The 14,332-nt window shown below is 35.8% G+C and overlaps 2 protein-coding genes across 3 annotated transcripts; one reads left to right on the forward strand and one right to left on the reverse strand.

The window, feature by feature from the left end:
* Positions 1-237: 237 nt before the first annotated feature.
* On the reverse strand, positions 238-8,374 carry LOC125655019 (uncharacterized). 2 transcript variants are annotated; one of them, XM_056144178.1, is made up of 8 exons: positions 8,287-8,374; positions 7,577-7,815; positions 7,373-7,419; positions 6,739-6,849; positions 4,290-4,473; positions 3,860-3,906; positions 1,422-1,474; positions 238-294 (listed from the first exon to the last, which is right to left on the reverse strand). In XM_056144178.1, the coding sequence occupies exons 2-8, from the start codon at positions 7,806-7,808 to the stop codon at positions 291-293; spliced, it is 678 nt and encodes a 225-aa protein (XP_056000153.1). In that variant the 5' UTR covers positions 7,809-7,815; positions 8,287-8,374; the 3' UTR covers positions 238-290. The 2 variants fall into 2 exon arrangements, with proteins under 2 accessions (XP_056000153.1, XP_056000154.1); XM_056144179.1 differs by lacking the exons at positions 238-294; positions 1,422-1,474 and adding an exon at positions 2,282-2,326.
* A 1,453-nt stretch (positions 8,375-9,827) lies between these two features.
* Positions 9,828-14,297, forward strand: LOC125656869 (uncharacterized). The gene is made up of 6 exons (XM_048887492.2): positions 9,828-10,047; positions 12,309-12,376; positions 13,240-13,411; positions 13,610-13,656; positions 14,048-14,118; positions 14,229-14,297. The coding sequence occupies exons 2-5, from the start codon at positions 12,323-12,325 to the stop codon at positions 14,114-14,116; spliced, it is 342 nt and encodes a 113-aa protein (XP_048743449.2). The 5' UTR covers positions 9,828-10,047; positions 12,309-12,322; the 3' UTR covers positions 14,117-14,118; positions 14,229-14,297.
* The last annotated feature ends 35 nt before the right edge of the window (positions 14,298-14,332 follow it).

Here is a 14,332-nt window from a genome sequence, read left to right on the forward strand (position 1 = left end):
AATGAAAAACGTAAGACATGATTAAAATTAAATTAAAAGTTAGTTTTTATTAATGTTTACAGTGGATTTTAAGTGGGTCAATGTACTCGTATCACTCCATTCCTTAAAATCAATGGACCTCGGCCCCTTCGGGGCCTCGGTCCATTACTTTTAAGGAATGGAGGGATACTCGTACATTAACCCTTACGTAAAGTAAGGTTCCATTAAGTTGTAGAATATAAGACAGAATATTCCGAATTGATTCCCCATAGTTTTAATAAGAATAAGTGAAGATATACACAGCGTATTCATTACCTGAAAAGATGAAAGAAAAATATTATTATTATCAGTCAAGGGTACATAGTTAACTACAACAAGCGGTATGCCCTGTACACGCCGATTTCTATCTCAATGTTAAAATGCAATATTTTACTTTTCCAAAGTTTTTGCCTTCGATATCGTTACCAATTTTAATGATAGCCATTTCCTCATCAATGCTATGCAGTTGTGAGCAATGCACGTATGAATATTGTAAGTATACAAGTAGTACGTCTATTTCAATGCGCGTATGAATATTGTAAGCATACAAGTAGTACGTCTTTTTCAATGGCTAGGAATTCCAACAAAAATGAAAATAGAATGTAAATATTATGAATTTTTTGAAAATACATGAGTGTATGAACCGTGACGCCTCACTCTAATGCGCCTCATGAAGTATTTTGGCAAATAGTGTCGCTAGCTGTTTATGCCGTCATGTATTTTCGAATATGAAATTTATCTTTTACGTATTTACATTTCCAATGTTTTTGCCTTTGATATATCTATAAATTTTAACCATATCTAATTTCTCATGAATGTGAAGTAATTGTGAACTATGCGCGTATGAATCTTGATGAATATAGTACGTTTATTTTGATACCTGGGAATATCAATAGAAATAAAAGTAGAATGTAAATAAAGGAATGTTTTTTATGTTTTGAAAATCAAATAGGGTATGAGCTGTAACGCTTCACGCCAGAATAATTTGCATAAAATTCTAATACGCTTCATGAAGTATTCAGGTGTGAAACGTCAAGTACCCTTATGTATTTTTGTTTTTCTGAGTTCATGTTATTTCACAACATGGCCCTAAATGGCTATTACACACTGTAAATTAAACATGGGTTATTAGAAAAGGAATTTCGCGTCAATAGTTGTCCGAATGAAAGTTTTTCAGCGCTTATCTATCATGAGAAAGAGTGTGTTTTTCAAAATACACAAAATTTCTTTACCCCCCCCTCCCCCCCCAGTGAAAAGGACATGCAGAGCAGCAGAATATCTACACTCTCTATCGGTTAGTCGATGTCCGATATAATATTACATGTTTACGTTGCTAGTATATGATGCATGTATAAAATTATCAATTTGATCACAGCTACAAAGTAAAAATAACTTTTCCATACTTATCGTCGTGTTTCTGTTCGAATTTCCCGATGTGTCCCTCAAGCATTAATTCCTGTAAACAACGAAATGAAGCATTAATAATGATCATTATCCAAAATGTCCCTCAAGCATTAATTCCTGTAAACAACGAAATGAAGCATTAATAATAATCATTATCCAATGTGTCCCTCAAGCATTAATTCCTGTAAACAACGAAATGAAGCATTAATAATAATCATCATCCAATATGCCCCTCAAACATTAATTCCTGTAAAGAACGAAATGAAGCATTAATAATAATCATTATCCAATATGTCCCTCAAGCATTAATTCCTGTAAACAACGAAATGAAGCATTAATAATAATCATTATCCAATGTGTCCCTCAAGCATTAATTCCTGTAAACAACGAAATGAGGCATTAATAATAATCATCATCCAATGTGTCCCTCAAGCATTAATTCCTGTAAACAACGAAATGAAGCATTAATAATAATCATTATCCAATGTGTCCCTCAAGCATTAATTCCTGTAAACAACGAAATGAAGCATTAATAATAATCATCATCCAATGTGTCCCTCAAGCATTAATTCATGTAAACGACGAAATGAAGCATTAATAATAATCATTATCCAATATGTCCCTCAATCATTAATTCCTGTAAACAACGAAATGAGGCATTAATAATAATCATCATCCAATGTGTCCCTCAAGCATCAATTCCTGTAAACAACGAAATGAAGCATTAATAATAATCATCATCCAATATGTCCCTCAATCATTAATTCATGTAAACGACGAAATGAAGCATTAATAATAATCATTATCCAATGTGTCCCTCAATCATTAATTCCTGTAAACAACGAACAACGAAATGAAGCATTAATAATAATCATTATCCAATGTGTCCCTCAAGCATTAATTCCTGTAAACAACGAAATGAGGCATTAATAATGATCATTATACAATATGTCCCTCAAGCATTAATTCCTGTAAACAACGAAATGAGGCATTAATAATAATCATCACCCAATATGCCTCTCAAACATCAATTCCTGTAAACAACGAAATGAGGCATTAATAATAATCATTATCCAATATGTCCCCCAAGGATCAATTCCTGTAAACAACGAAATGAAGCATTAATAATAATCATTATCCAATATGTCTCTCAAGCATTAATTCCTGTAAACAACGAAATGAGGCATTAATAATAATCATCATCCAATGTGTCCCTCAATCATTAATTCATGTAAACGACGAAATGAAGCATTAATAATAATCATTATCCAATATGTCTCTCAAGCATTAATTCCTGTAAACAACGAAATGAGGCATTAATAATAATCATTATCTAATATGTCCCTCAAGCCCTCCTGTAAACAACGAAATGAAGCATTAATGATAATCATTTTCCAATGTGTCCCTCAAATATCAATTCCTGTAAACAACGAAATGAAGACGATCATACCAACTATTTACAATATGTATTATCCAATACGCCTGTTTCGAGATACGAACTCTTCTGTATAGGAGGTGCATTTAGTGGAACTTTGAATGCCTAGGTGGGGCAGAGTGGATATACAGCCAACGAGGAAAACGATGAAATGTATTAAAAGCGGCTTCTCTTTAAATATGTAAATGTTTTACCGAAGTGGAAACATACAAACAATGTCATATTTGCAAGAAATATCTTGTATATGGTACTTATGACCAGCGAAATAATGTGATAGGATAAAAATTCTATGTATTTTATTACTCCCTAAATACTTATCACTTACTTAGTTTGTGTATCAGTCGAATTCGGGTTATCAAACAACGTATGAGAAACTTTCTGAGTACATTCACTTACGCTGTGATGAATATATCAGTCCCACTCCCGCGTGTAAACAAATTCTTTCGCGCCTTACTATGTACGAGAGTTCTCCAAAGGGAAATAACTCGGACGTATCTCGAAACCGGCGTATTGTTTATCAGTAGAATAATTATTGCTTCTTTCCTCATAATTTCTCTGATTTGGCTGTTTCACGGCACTGTACGTTGATTTTGCAGCTAATGCGCTGTCTTTATTCATGTACATGGTATAAGTGGAATTTTTAGCGAGACACAAATTTGGCGATTTTTCCATAAAATGGGTATAGATATTTAGCGAGAGCTATTTTTAGCGACTTTAAAGTTTCAAGAGACCTGCTACCTCCAATATGGAATTATTTGTTAGCCATATTTGATTTTAGCGATCTTAACACTCTCACTAATAATGCCAAAATTCTTCGTAGAATGGGTAGTTTGAGTTTAAGTGGTATTTTACTTACGTGCAGAATGAAGATTATGAGTTTTACTTACGCACATCATGAGAAATTTGATGTTTTCTGATGTGCATAATGAATAATTTGTGTTCAAGTTTTGTTTTCCTTATGCGCATAATAAATAATGTGAGTTTTGGTGTTGTTTTACTTACGTGCATAATGAGTAACGTGAGTTTATGAGCAAGGTCAGCGGGGAGTCCTGAAAATAATGAGATTACAGTGAAACCTCTTTATTCCCACATTCATTAGGAAACAAGTTTTGCTTCAGGTTAGATAGGTTGCCAGTTTTGCATAGTTTTACACATTCATGAATAAAACACAATTAAAGTTTAAATGGATTGTACCAGTGTCGGGATAGGAAGGGTTCACTGTACATTTAAAAAGAATATCAAATCTATAGAATCAAGATTTTAGCAATATTTCAGTCCAACAATGGATTAGAGTTAATAGTTATCAATTCTAACATAAGTATTTAGATACAATAGAAATTAGTACAAAACTAGAAACTACTTATTTGAAAAACGACTACAATGTATATATCCTGATTAGACTATGAATGGCTACATAATGCTTATATCCTACTTAGACTTTGAATGAAGCCTATTCCCTGTTGCTGGAATATGGTGTGTGTGAGGCTGTGACTTTGAACAGCACCCAACACTCTGCGGATTATCTCTTTCTTGTCCTCTGACAGCTGTTGAAAGGCTGGACTACTCAATATAGAATGCTGAAGGAAATTGTCATTGTCCCTTTTACCGAGTGGACCCTGAAAGGGATCAATAATATTTAAAATATAACTGTTAAAAGTTGAAGTTAACAGTGATCAATCTCGTGAGTCTTACGATTTATTAAAAATCATAATCCCGTAATGGACAAAGGCAAAGACACCTGATCCCACTTCTGGTGTGTTCGTGTTTGTCGTACTCTTGATTTTGTATTTTTTGTCGGAATTACGAGATTGACCACTGTTCGTTATCAATGTGTTTGTTACAAAATATCCGATAAGGATGAAGATAACAATCAGTGAAGATGCAACGTGTTGTACGATTACGGCTTTATACATTGCGGAGAAGACACACACGCACATAAATATGTTTTACGGATGGCGATCATTCCAATCAATCATTCAAACAGTGTGGTACAGCAGAGATTAAATTATCACTGCTCTAAATCAAGGACGTGTGTTCTGTAAATACCCCATTGTTTACTCTTGTAAATATAGGCACATGCCAAAGTCATTAAGTAGATAGCTGTTCACGATCTTGAAACATAAAAAAAAACGTGCGGGAAACTTAGTAGTATGTATTGCTTGAGTGATGGTTAGGTGGGGGAATTGTCCCCTTCTGTTCAACACTCTGAGTTCATACCATCATAATCTGTGGTGTTAGGTCCCGCGATGTGTAATAGACACGTACTTGTGATTTAGGGGTTTTATCTAGTGTGAATACGGTGACTGGGTATTGACAATTGTTTATCTCGACCACCTACCGTTCATTTCCACCACTCGTTGTCAAGATACCCACAGTGCCTACCGCCACAACTTCTGGTTTATCAAATACTCACATTCACTGCCTACCGCCACAACCTGTGGTTTATCAAATACTCACAGTCACTGTGCCTACCGCCACAACTTGTGGTTTATCAAATACTCACAGTCACTGTGCCTACCGCCACAACTTGTGGTTTATCAAATACTCACAGTCACTGTGCCTACCGCCACAACTTGTGGTTTATCAAATACTCACAGTCACTGTGCCTACCGTCACAACCTGTGGTTAATTGAATACTTACAGTGTCTACCGCCACAACTTGTGGTTAATTGAATACTTACAGTGCCTACCGCCACAACTTGTGGTTAATTGAATACTTACATTGCCTACTGCCACAACTTGTGGTTAATTGAATACTTACAGTGCCTACCGCCACAACTTGTGGTTTATTGAATACTTACATTGCCTACTGCCACAACTTGTGGTTAATTGAATACTTACAGTGTCTCCCGTCACAACTGGTGGTTAATTGAATACTTACAGTGCCTACCGCCACAACTTGTGATTTATCAAATACTTACAGTGCCTACCACTACAACTTGTGGTTTATTGAATACTTACAGTGCCTACCGCCACAACTTGTGGTTAATTGAATACTTACAGTGCCTACCGCCACAACTTGTGGTTTATTGAATACTTACAGTGCCTACCGCCACAACTTGTGGTTTATTGAATACTTACAGTGACTACTGCCACAACTTGTGGTTTATTGAATACTTACAGTGACTACTGCCACAACTTGTGGTTAATTGAATACTTACAGTGCCTACAGCCACAACTTGTGGTTTATTGAATACTTACATTGCCTACTGCCACAACTTGTGGTTTATTGAATACTTACAGTGACTACTGCCACAACTTGTGGTTAATTGAATACTTACAGTGCCTACAGCCACAACTTGTGGTTTATTGAATACTTACATTGCCTACTGCCACAACTTGTGGTTAATTGAATACTTACAGTGCCTACCGCCACAACCTGTGGTTAATTGAATACTTACAGTGTCTACCGCCACAACTTGTGGTTAATTGAATACTTACAGTGCCTACCGCCACAACTTGTGGTTAATTGAATACTTACAGTGCCTCCAGCCACAACTTGTGGTTAATTGAATAGTTACAGTGCCTACCGCCACAACTTGTGGTTAATTGAATACTTACATTGCCTACTGCCACAACTTGTGGTTAATTGAATAATTACAGTGTCTACTGCCACATCTTGTGGTTAATTGAATACTTACAGTACCTACTGCCACAACCTGTGGTTAATTGAATACTTACAGTGCCTACCGCCACAACTGGTGGTTTATTGAATACTTACATTGCCTACTGCCACAACTTGTGGTTAATTGAATAATTACAGTGTCTACTGCCACATCTTGTGGTTAATTGAATACTTACAGTACCTACTGCCACAACCTGTGGTTAATTGAATACTTACAGTGCCTACCGCCACAACTGGTGGTTTATTGAATACTTACAGTGCCTACTGCCACAACTTGTGGTTTGGGAGTTGTGGTTGTCGTTGTTGTCGTCGTCGTTGTCGTCGTTGTTGAGGTTGTTGTTGTTTTGCTGTATTCCATCTCCATGTGCTAATCACAGAAATAATTTATGTATCGATTAAAATACTGTAGAATTGCAAATTAATGTCTTGTTATTGTTTATTTGTGTGTTTTGTAAACACCCCATTCGAGATGTTTATTTCAATCACGGATAGACGTTACCATCTTTAGGTAAATTGCCAAAACGCTTGGCCTATTGATGGCGCTTATTGCCGTAACAGTAAAATTTGTTTTCATCATGCCAACACCTACCACCTTATTTAATCTCATATCCGAAAGAACCGTAACTGACTTCAAATACCACATGATTGGCAGAGGAATAGTCACTGCCTATGTCAAACGTGTTAGGTTTGCAAGACACCCAGAATGAGATTCTTCCAGTTGCAAAGCGAGCGCACGAACTAAGCTACTGCTCACTTGGTATAGGACCACCACGAAACTACGAGAAGTAGTATTCAACGGAAGCTGATCAAATCACCGTATTTTCATGTACAACCTTTTCCAACGACAGCTTACATCTAATACCAAATATGTTGATACATGTACATCTTACCATGAGTAGATAGGACTCCAGGCTTTTCTGTTGTATGGATGTTCCAACTGCATTAAACGAAGAGTAAATAGTCAAATACATTAATACGAAAGATCAGTGTAGCGACTAAATTTATTTCTTATATGAAATGCCAGCCTTAAAATGGATAATAAACTTTGCCAATCAATTTCAGACAGAATTGAATGATATAAAAAAGAACCTGACCACTTAAAGCCAGAAGTACTTTTAAAAATCCTTTATCGTCGACATAACGAACAAGGACACCATTTTCAGCTGCTGCCACCAACTCCACAATGGTGAGCTGGGTATCAGCTGGCAGGGTATGAAAACCTGGGTCCTTGTGAATAAGTCCCAGTATTTCCAGTAAGTCGCGCTTGTTGTTATCACACAATGCCACAGACAGCGATAAGATGAAAATATACCCAACTGTCTTCATTTTGTTCCTACGTAAAAGCAAATGTACATGTATTTATAAAGTGAACATTTTCCAATCTGAAATGCAGTGGGAGACTAGTAGTGATATCGTATCGGATTAAACAGGTTGCCAGATTGTAAAGCTTGAAGTTCATGAAATATAATTTATAGTAAATATGGGATCGGAGAATGCAGTGAAACAAGGGAGTCGGATTGGATCATGATTCACTGCAAACTCCAACGTCGTTTAGAAGTTTCGGCAACTTTGAAACTGTTATCAACATGCTTTTATGGTACCCCTGGAAGTGCATGTTTTGTTATCACTAAGTTTTAGACTTACAATTCAAATTTGTGATTGTTCAGAAAAGAAAAGTTTGAAAACACAATGACTATGTCACGTAGATGATATACGAAAACCAGGTAGCCGTAAATATTGAAATGTCAATAAACTTCTCCATACTATGTCTACTCGTATATAAATATATATAGAGGACACATACCTGTTGGTGCCCAAGCTCTGTTGAAATACTGGCACGGTCTGAGATAAGGTAAAGGTGCACTACAATCTTATCATGTGATAAGTCATGATCATGACATCATGTGAGTATCGGTACATGACGACCATGAAGACATGTAGAGTAGGCCAATCTAGATATCAGCAAATTTATTATTTGCTCCTTTTCTTTACGTTTTATATTGAGCCACAATTGCTTGTTTATTTCAGGTAATCATGTTATTGCAGAAAATTACATTTGTCAAATGAGGGAGCATTGGACCACTATAGATTTTTATTGTTAAGCTTCTCTTCTCCCGACTTCTCACCCACTTGTTTTAACACTATCATATAGGACAAACATTATTTTGAAGATGAATAATCTTGCCAACAACTTAACATCTTGTATTCATTAAATGTTCATGAAAGAAATTGACGATAACGAACAGCGACCTATGTTATACATTCTATAAAGAATACACAATTTTAGAGAAGGGCAACAAAGGACCTCTGGACACACCAAAAGTGAGATCAGGTGCACTGGAAGAGTAAATATCTCATGTTGACCGGTTACATCATTTGCTAGCCCTATATCTTGATCAGATAAGCGGAGTGATCTGTAGTCAAAATCAATGTGTAAAGAACGGCTGAACAATTGATATGAAACACGTCAGACAGCATTCAACCTAATGACAGACTGCTTTTTCAAATAAGATCTTTACAACGACCATAGAATTTGCAAATTGCTGACTTTAAAATATAATATATCACGGATGATGATAATGATGATAATAATCTTCATGATGAAAACCTCCATTAGGCTAATCCTTTTCCAAATGAAATATGTACAACGATTTACAATATACGCTATTGGTCCCGAGGAGATCCGGGTTAGAATAGGTCCGCAGTACCCCCTTGCTTGTCGCAAGAGGCGGCTAAATGGGGCTGTGCTTAGGATGGGACCGCAAAAACCGAGGCCCCATGTCACAGCAGGTGTGGCACGATAAAGATCCCTCCCTGCTCAAAGGCCGTGAGCGCCGAGCATGGGCGTATATTTTGCAGCCCCTCGCCGACAATCAAGACGTCTCCGTATGAGTGAATTTTTTTCGAGAGGGATGTTAAAACAATACACAACCCACCCACTAACCAATATAAGCTATTGTATTCTGAATCATTTGTGGAAGCAAACTGTAGATACATGTAAAACGTATACGGTACCAATTTTAATGCACCAGATGCGCATTTCGACAAATAATGTCTCTTCAGTGATGCTCAACCGAAAGTTTTGAAATCCGAAATAACAATAAACTTTTAAGAGTACAGGACTAGGCATGGTAATGCTAATTTCCTTCTGATATTTTTATGTATTTCATTGCATGTTATAAATCGTCTTACTAGGTGTTGGCTATTGAGTATACGTTGTCATTAGTTCGAATTCCGCATACCTGTCCACCTCTACTATTGTTTATACAATTTCTCACCGGATGACACCTAACATCACGTGATTTACTACACTGTAACCTGTTCACAACTTCAGTGCGAATTCTTAACAGACAACGTCATATAGTAAATAAGTAGGTAACCGAGGTCTTTATGACCAATTTCATCTGGACGTACATGTACATGTACCGAGTTTTGGTTTGAGCGCAATCCTCTTCAGATCAACTGGTCCTTTTCTCAAAGACTGTCCTGTTTTTATCAGATTAGCGGTCTCTGAGGGTCACAGTCCCCGGTCACTATCAGTTAAAGCCTCAGAATCGACACGAGGGTAAGTACTCTTTGGATTTCTGATATTTAAAAGATTGAAGTAAAGGTATGGTAGAGAAAGTTATGAGCAAACCTGCATAAATTTATGAATTTGAATGAATTGCATTATTATATGTACAAATGCATAACAGTGTATATCAGTCCCTCAAGATTTAATAATAATCAATACAATGTATAAATAATCAAAAAGAAAGTCGTCATTTACTAATCAGTCGATCAAATGCAAAGAGCTCGGGCATGCATGCTTTAGTATTATCATATCACGCAGTGTAACATCTATTGTATTTTTTTTACAATTTAGAATCGTAAATTGTTAATTTCTAAGTAACCAAAGTGCATGTCGAAATTAAAAACAGATGTGTACATGTATATGTGACTTACGGCTTTCGTTGTACAAAACATGAGTTATTTTAATGGCCGATCAGCTTTCCATAACATACATGTATTAGTTTTGTAAAATCCATACAAAAGAGCGGTCCCGAGGGTAAAAAACCTATGGGGGATTTTACGATATAGTAGCTCCCTCGAGTTGGGGAAACTACTATACAGCCAATTTTCCAAGGGAAGAGTTAAAAAATAACTATTCTTCTACCTCATCCAGTCAGTGACCTCCGTCATCAGGTTGACTATTTTGCCGCGTTAGGGTGTGCGCGTTACAATTTGGAATTTAAAACATTAAAATTAGTAATCTACAGTTAGAAAGAACAGTCTGAGATTTACTTAATGGTTTTGTCACAGTAACTGAGTCTTGAAGGAATCAGGATTTGGCGCCAGCACAGTTGAGATGGGCAAGATATTCCATTCTTTGATATCCTATGCAACACAAGCTCTTAACGAGAGAACAGTGGTTGTTTTGTAATATTTAACGTATTGTTCGACGCGGCACTGAGATCGATAATAAACCCCCACCCCCTCCAGTTGAGAAGCGATCGCTCTAAGTATTCAAACATCGATTAAGTTCTATTTTTGTCTTTTGATAATAAATCGGAATCGCTTCGTATGGGTGGTTTTTTTTATTTGGTATTCAAATTTTCTACTAATTATTTTTAAAGTCACAACAATGTATAAAGGTTGAAAAGGCGTCTATTCTTTTAAGGAGGAGGTATTGTAATATAGTATTGTGAATTAGTTTTGCATTTTGCGTCTGATGTAGCCTTGCGCTGTACGGCTATAGCTTCACCGAAACATTGAATACTATTCTCCTGGAATCAAACACTGAACACGTGTCTGTAAGAATGAATTATGATTGAAGATGAACCTTTTTTGAAATGATAATGAAATACATGAAACGGTGAAAATTGATCAATGAAAGGCGAAGATAACGTACACTGACAATCGCATAACTTCTATAAGGAATACAAAATAGAGATTAGGGCAAACACGAACCCCTGGTCACACCAGCGGTACGTGTAGTGCATACATCGTGTAACACTTAACTTGTGTTTAACCTTTGATTGTTTTTCATATTCTTATGATCTTAATAAATTGACTAATTAAGGAAATTTGCATCTTACTGGAAATTTGGTACAGGTTAATATTTTTAATGTATTTACAAAATTCTTCTAGGTGATATTTCAAAACCCCGAGATAGATTGCTATGTAATTGTAATTTGAATTGAAAATTTTCTTGCCAAAGTTAAGGAAATATATGAGAATCTCAGAATTTACAAAATTAAGAGTAGGACAATCACGGACTCCATGGACAGAGGTGGGATAAAGTGTCTAGGGGGATTAAGTATCCCCTGTTGACCGGTCACACCCGCCGTTAGCTCTATACCTTTATCAGGTGAAAGGAGAATACGTTGTCAATTTAGTATGTAAAGAACGGCCTAACAATTGGTATGAAACATGTCAGACTGCATTCGACCTAATGGCAGGCTGTATGTGTAAAATTATATCGTTATAATGACCATAGAATTTGCGAAATGTTGACTTTAAGCGGACTTATTTGTCAGTAGACCGCCTCGATTATATTAATTCGAATTTCAGATCACGAGTTTCCTTTAGAGTACATCTAACCGACTTCTGTGTTACAATGGCAATATATTTACAAAATTAAGTAGTTTTCGTTTCTTGTTTGACGTATTAGATATCGATTTATCGTGAAATTAACAAAACAAGTGTAAGAATTTCAAAAGTATCTTTTGATGTTGATTACAAAGCATAATGAAAACAACAGTGACAAGATTTCTGTTAATGACATTGTTTCATCGCTAATATCCAAAGGAGTACTAAAATTGCAATACTTCCTGATTTTCGTAGAACACATTCTCGGGATGAAGACCCTAATTCTGTCAATGCTGGTGGGTGTCTGCTTTGCTGGTCTCGTGGTGAGTGTTTCTATTTTCTCCAAAGTGGTATTATCAAGACGGCTCAACATAGGTTAAGCAAAATTGGTAAATTATTTATGTTTTCCCAGAATGTCGACAGAAACAAATTTAATAAAACATTTCTTTATGTTCTTATTTATCAAAACCTAGTGAGGAAAAAAATTCACAGGAACTTGTTGATAATCTTTTTCCATATATAATCGTGACGGAATATTTCCCCTCGTAAAAACTCTATCAACAAGGAAAACACAATCACCCCTTCTTCGTCTCCATCATTTCTACCCTTTCACTAAGTATGATGTTGCTTTTATCAATCTGTACTTAATTTCTTTCTAATTCATTTTTACTTGATGTGGAATACATGTATCTTTTTTTCTTGTCGATGAAATATTTTGTAATTCTGTTAATGAATGAATAATGATTGATACAAGTTTTAAAACCGTTATGATTTCTGTATGAAAACGCCCGTTTTTCCTGGCCTTTGTACTTTAGTTTTATGTTAGATTGTCTCTGGTTTTATTATCTATTTCTTGTATGTCAGGAGATTTGTTTCCGTAGGTCGTGAGTTCAACCCCGGGTAAGGGCAAAAGTGGGCATCCATTTCTTTTTTAAGATACATGTATATCTGTGCTTTATGTTACTTAGGATATTTATGTCTACGTAATAGTTTATAAGTTTTATGAAGCAAATGTAAAATCAAGCAATTTAGGAAGATATGTTTATTTTGTATTAATTGCTTTAAATCGAGATGTTTCCCTCAGTTTACGTTACGAATGTGATATACCATGTGCTTGTAAAAGTCATAGTTTATCCAGGGGGTGATATGTCCCACGTGATTGGGACAAACACAAGCTTCTTTTTAGGAACGCGATACTCTAGACGCTTTGAAACAACTTCATCTCACCAACTTCATGACCACTTTGACAACAGACCAACAGCTCTTATTGATTGACATAGTAGCCCAGGCAGACGCCGGAACTCTGACGGACTTCACAAACACGATCGGGTATTCCAGGATACTAGAAATCTTTATCGGTGGGTAATGTTTTCACAATGTATCCAGGCAGGTGCTTTCTATATCATAACATTGAAAACTATCGTTATCATCATCAATGTCTTAAAAGAAAATGATTTCTCAGTCTTTTCGTTAATTTAGATCCCAGATGTACATGTATTAAGCGTGATCCGTTGTAGACATGTTTTATGTCCGTTTTATCAAAATCACATTTACAGCCCTAAGTGCTGACGATGAAAGAATCTTCAAGAATTATATTATACAGGTAAGTTCTCAGATCACCTTTGATTCAGATAATTATTGTGATTATGGGATCACATACATACTAAACTTTGTGATATTGATTATGGGATTACACACATAACATTGTATATTAATTATGGGATTAAACACATAACACTGTGATATTGACTATGGGATTAGACACATAACATTGTGATATTGATTATGGGATCACATACATACTAAACATTGGGATATTTCTTTTGATTGTGGGATTACACAAGTACATACCACTATGCTATTTCTTTTGACCAGAAAAAAGAAATAAATATACAATTTGTCGTATCCCTTACACTTTCATCCTTCACATTTTGTCGACACAGATTCTACAGTTATTTGTCTAGAATATACTAATTATATTACACTGGTTTCAGCGATTAACATTAGAGGCACAGGGTCCAATAAATGCACATCATGGTGTCGCTACAGGACACGGAAAATGAACGTACGTCTCTCTCTCTCTCTCTCTCTCTCTCTCTCTCAAATGTTTTCTCTCATTCTCTCTCTGTTTACAATGATACACCCGTAACATGACATTTATTTTCTATATTCCAGATCGCCAAGCAATCAAAATTGTTATACTTAGTTTATGGATGCAACATGTAAATTAAAAATTCAATATTGTAGAGGTTTGTTCTGAATTGATTGAGACTTTCAAA

Source organism: Ostrea edulis, chromosome 7 (genome assembly GCF_947568905.1).
Source record: "Ostrea edulis chromosome 7, xbOstEdul1.1, whole genome shotgun sequence".
Taxonomy (NCBI): Eukaryota; Metazoa; Mollusca; class Bivalvia; order Ostreida; family Ostreidae; genus Ostrea; species Ostrea edulis.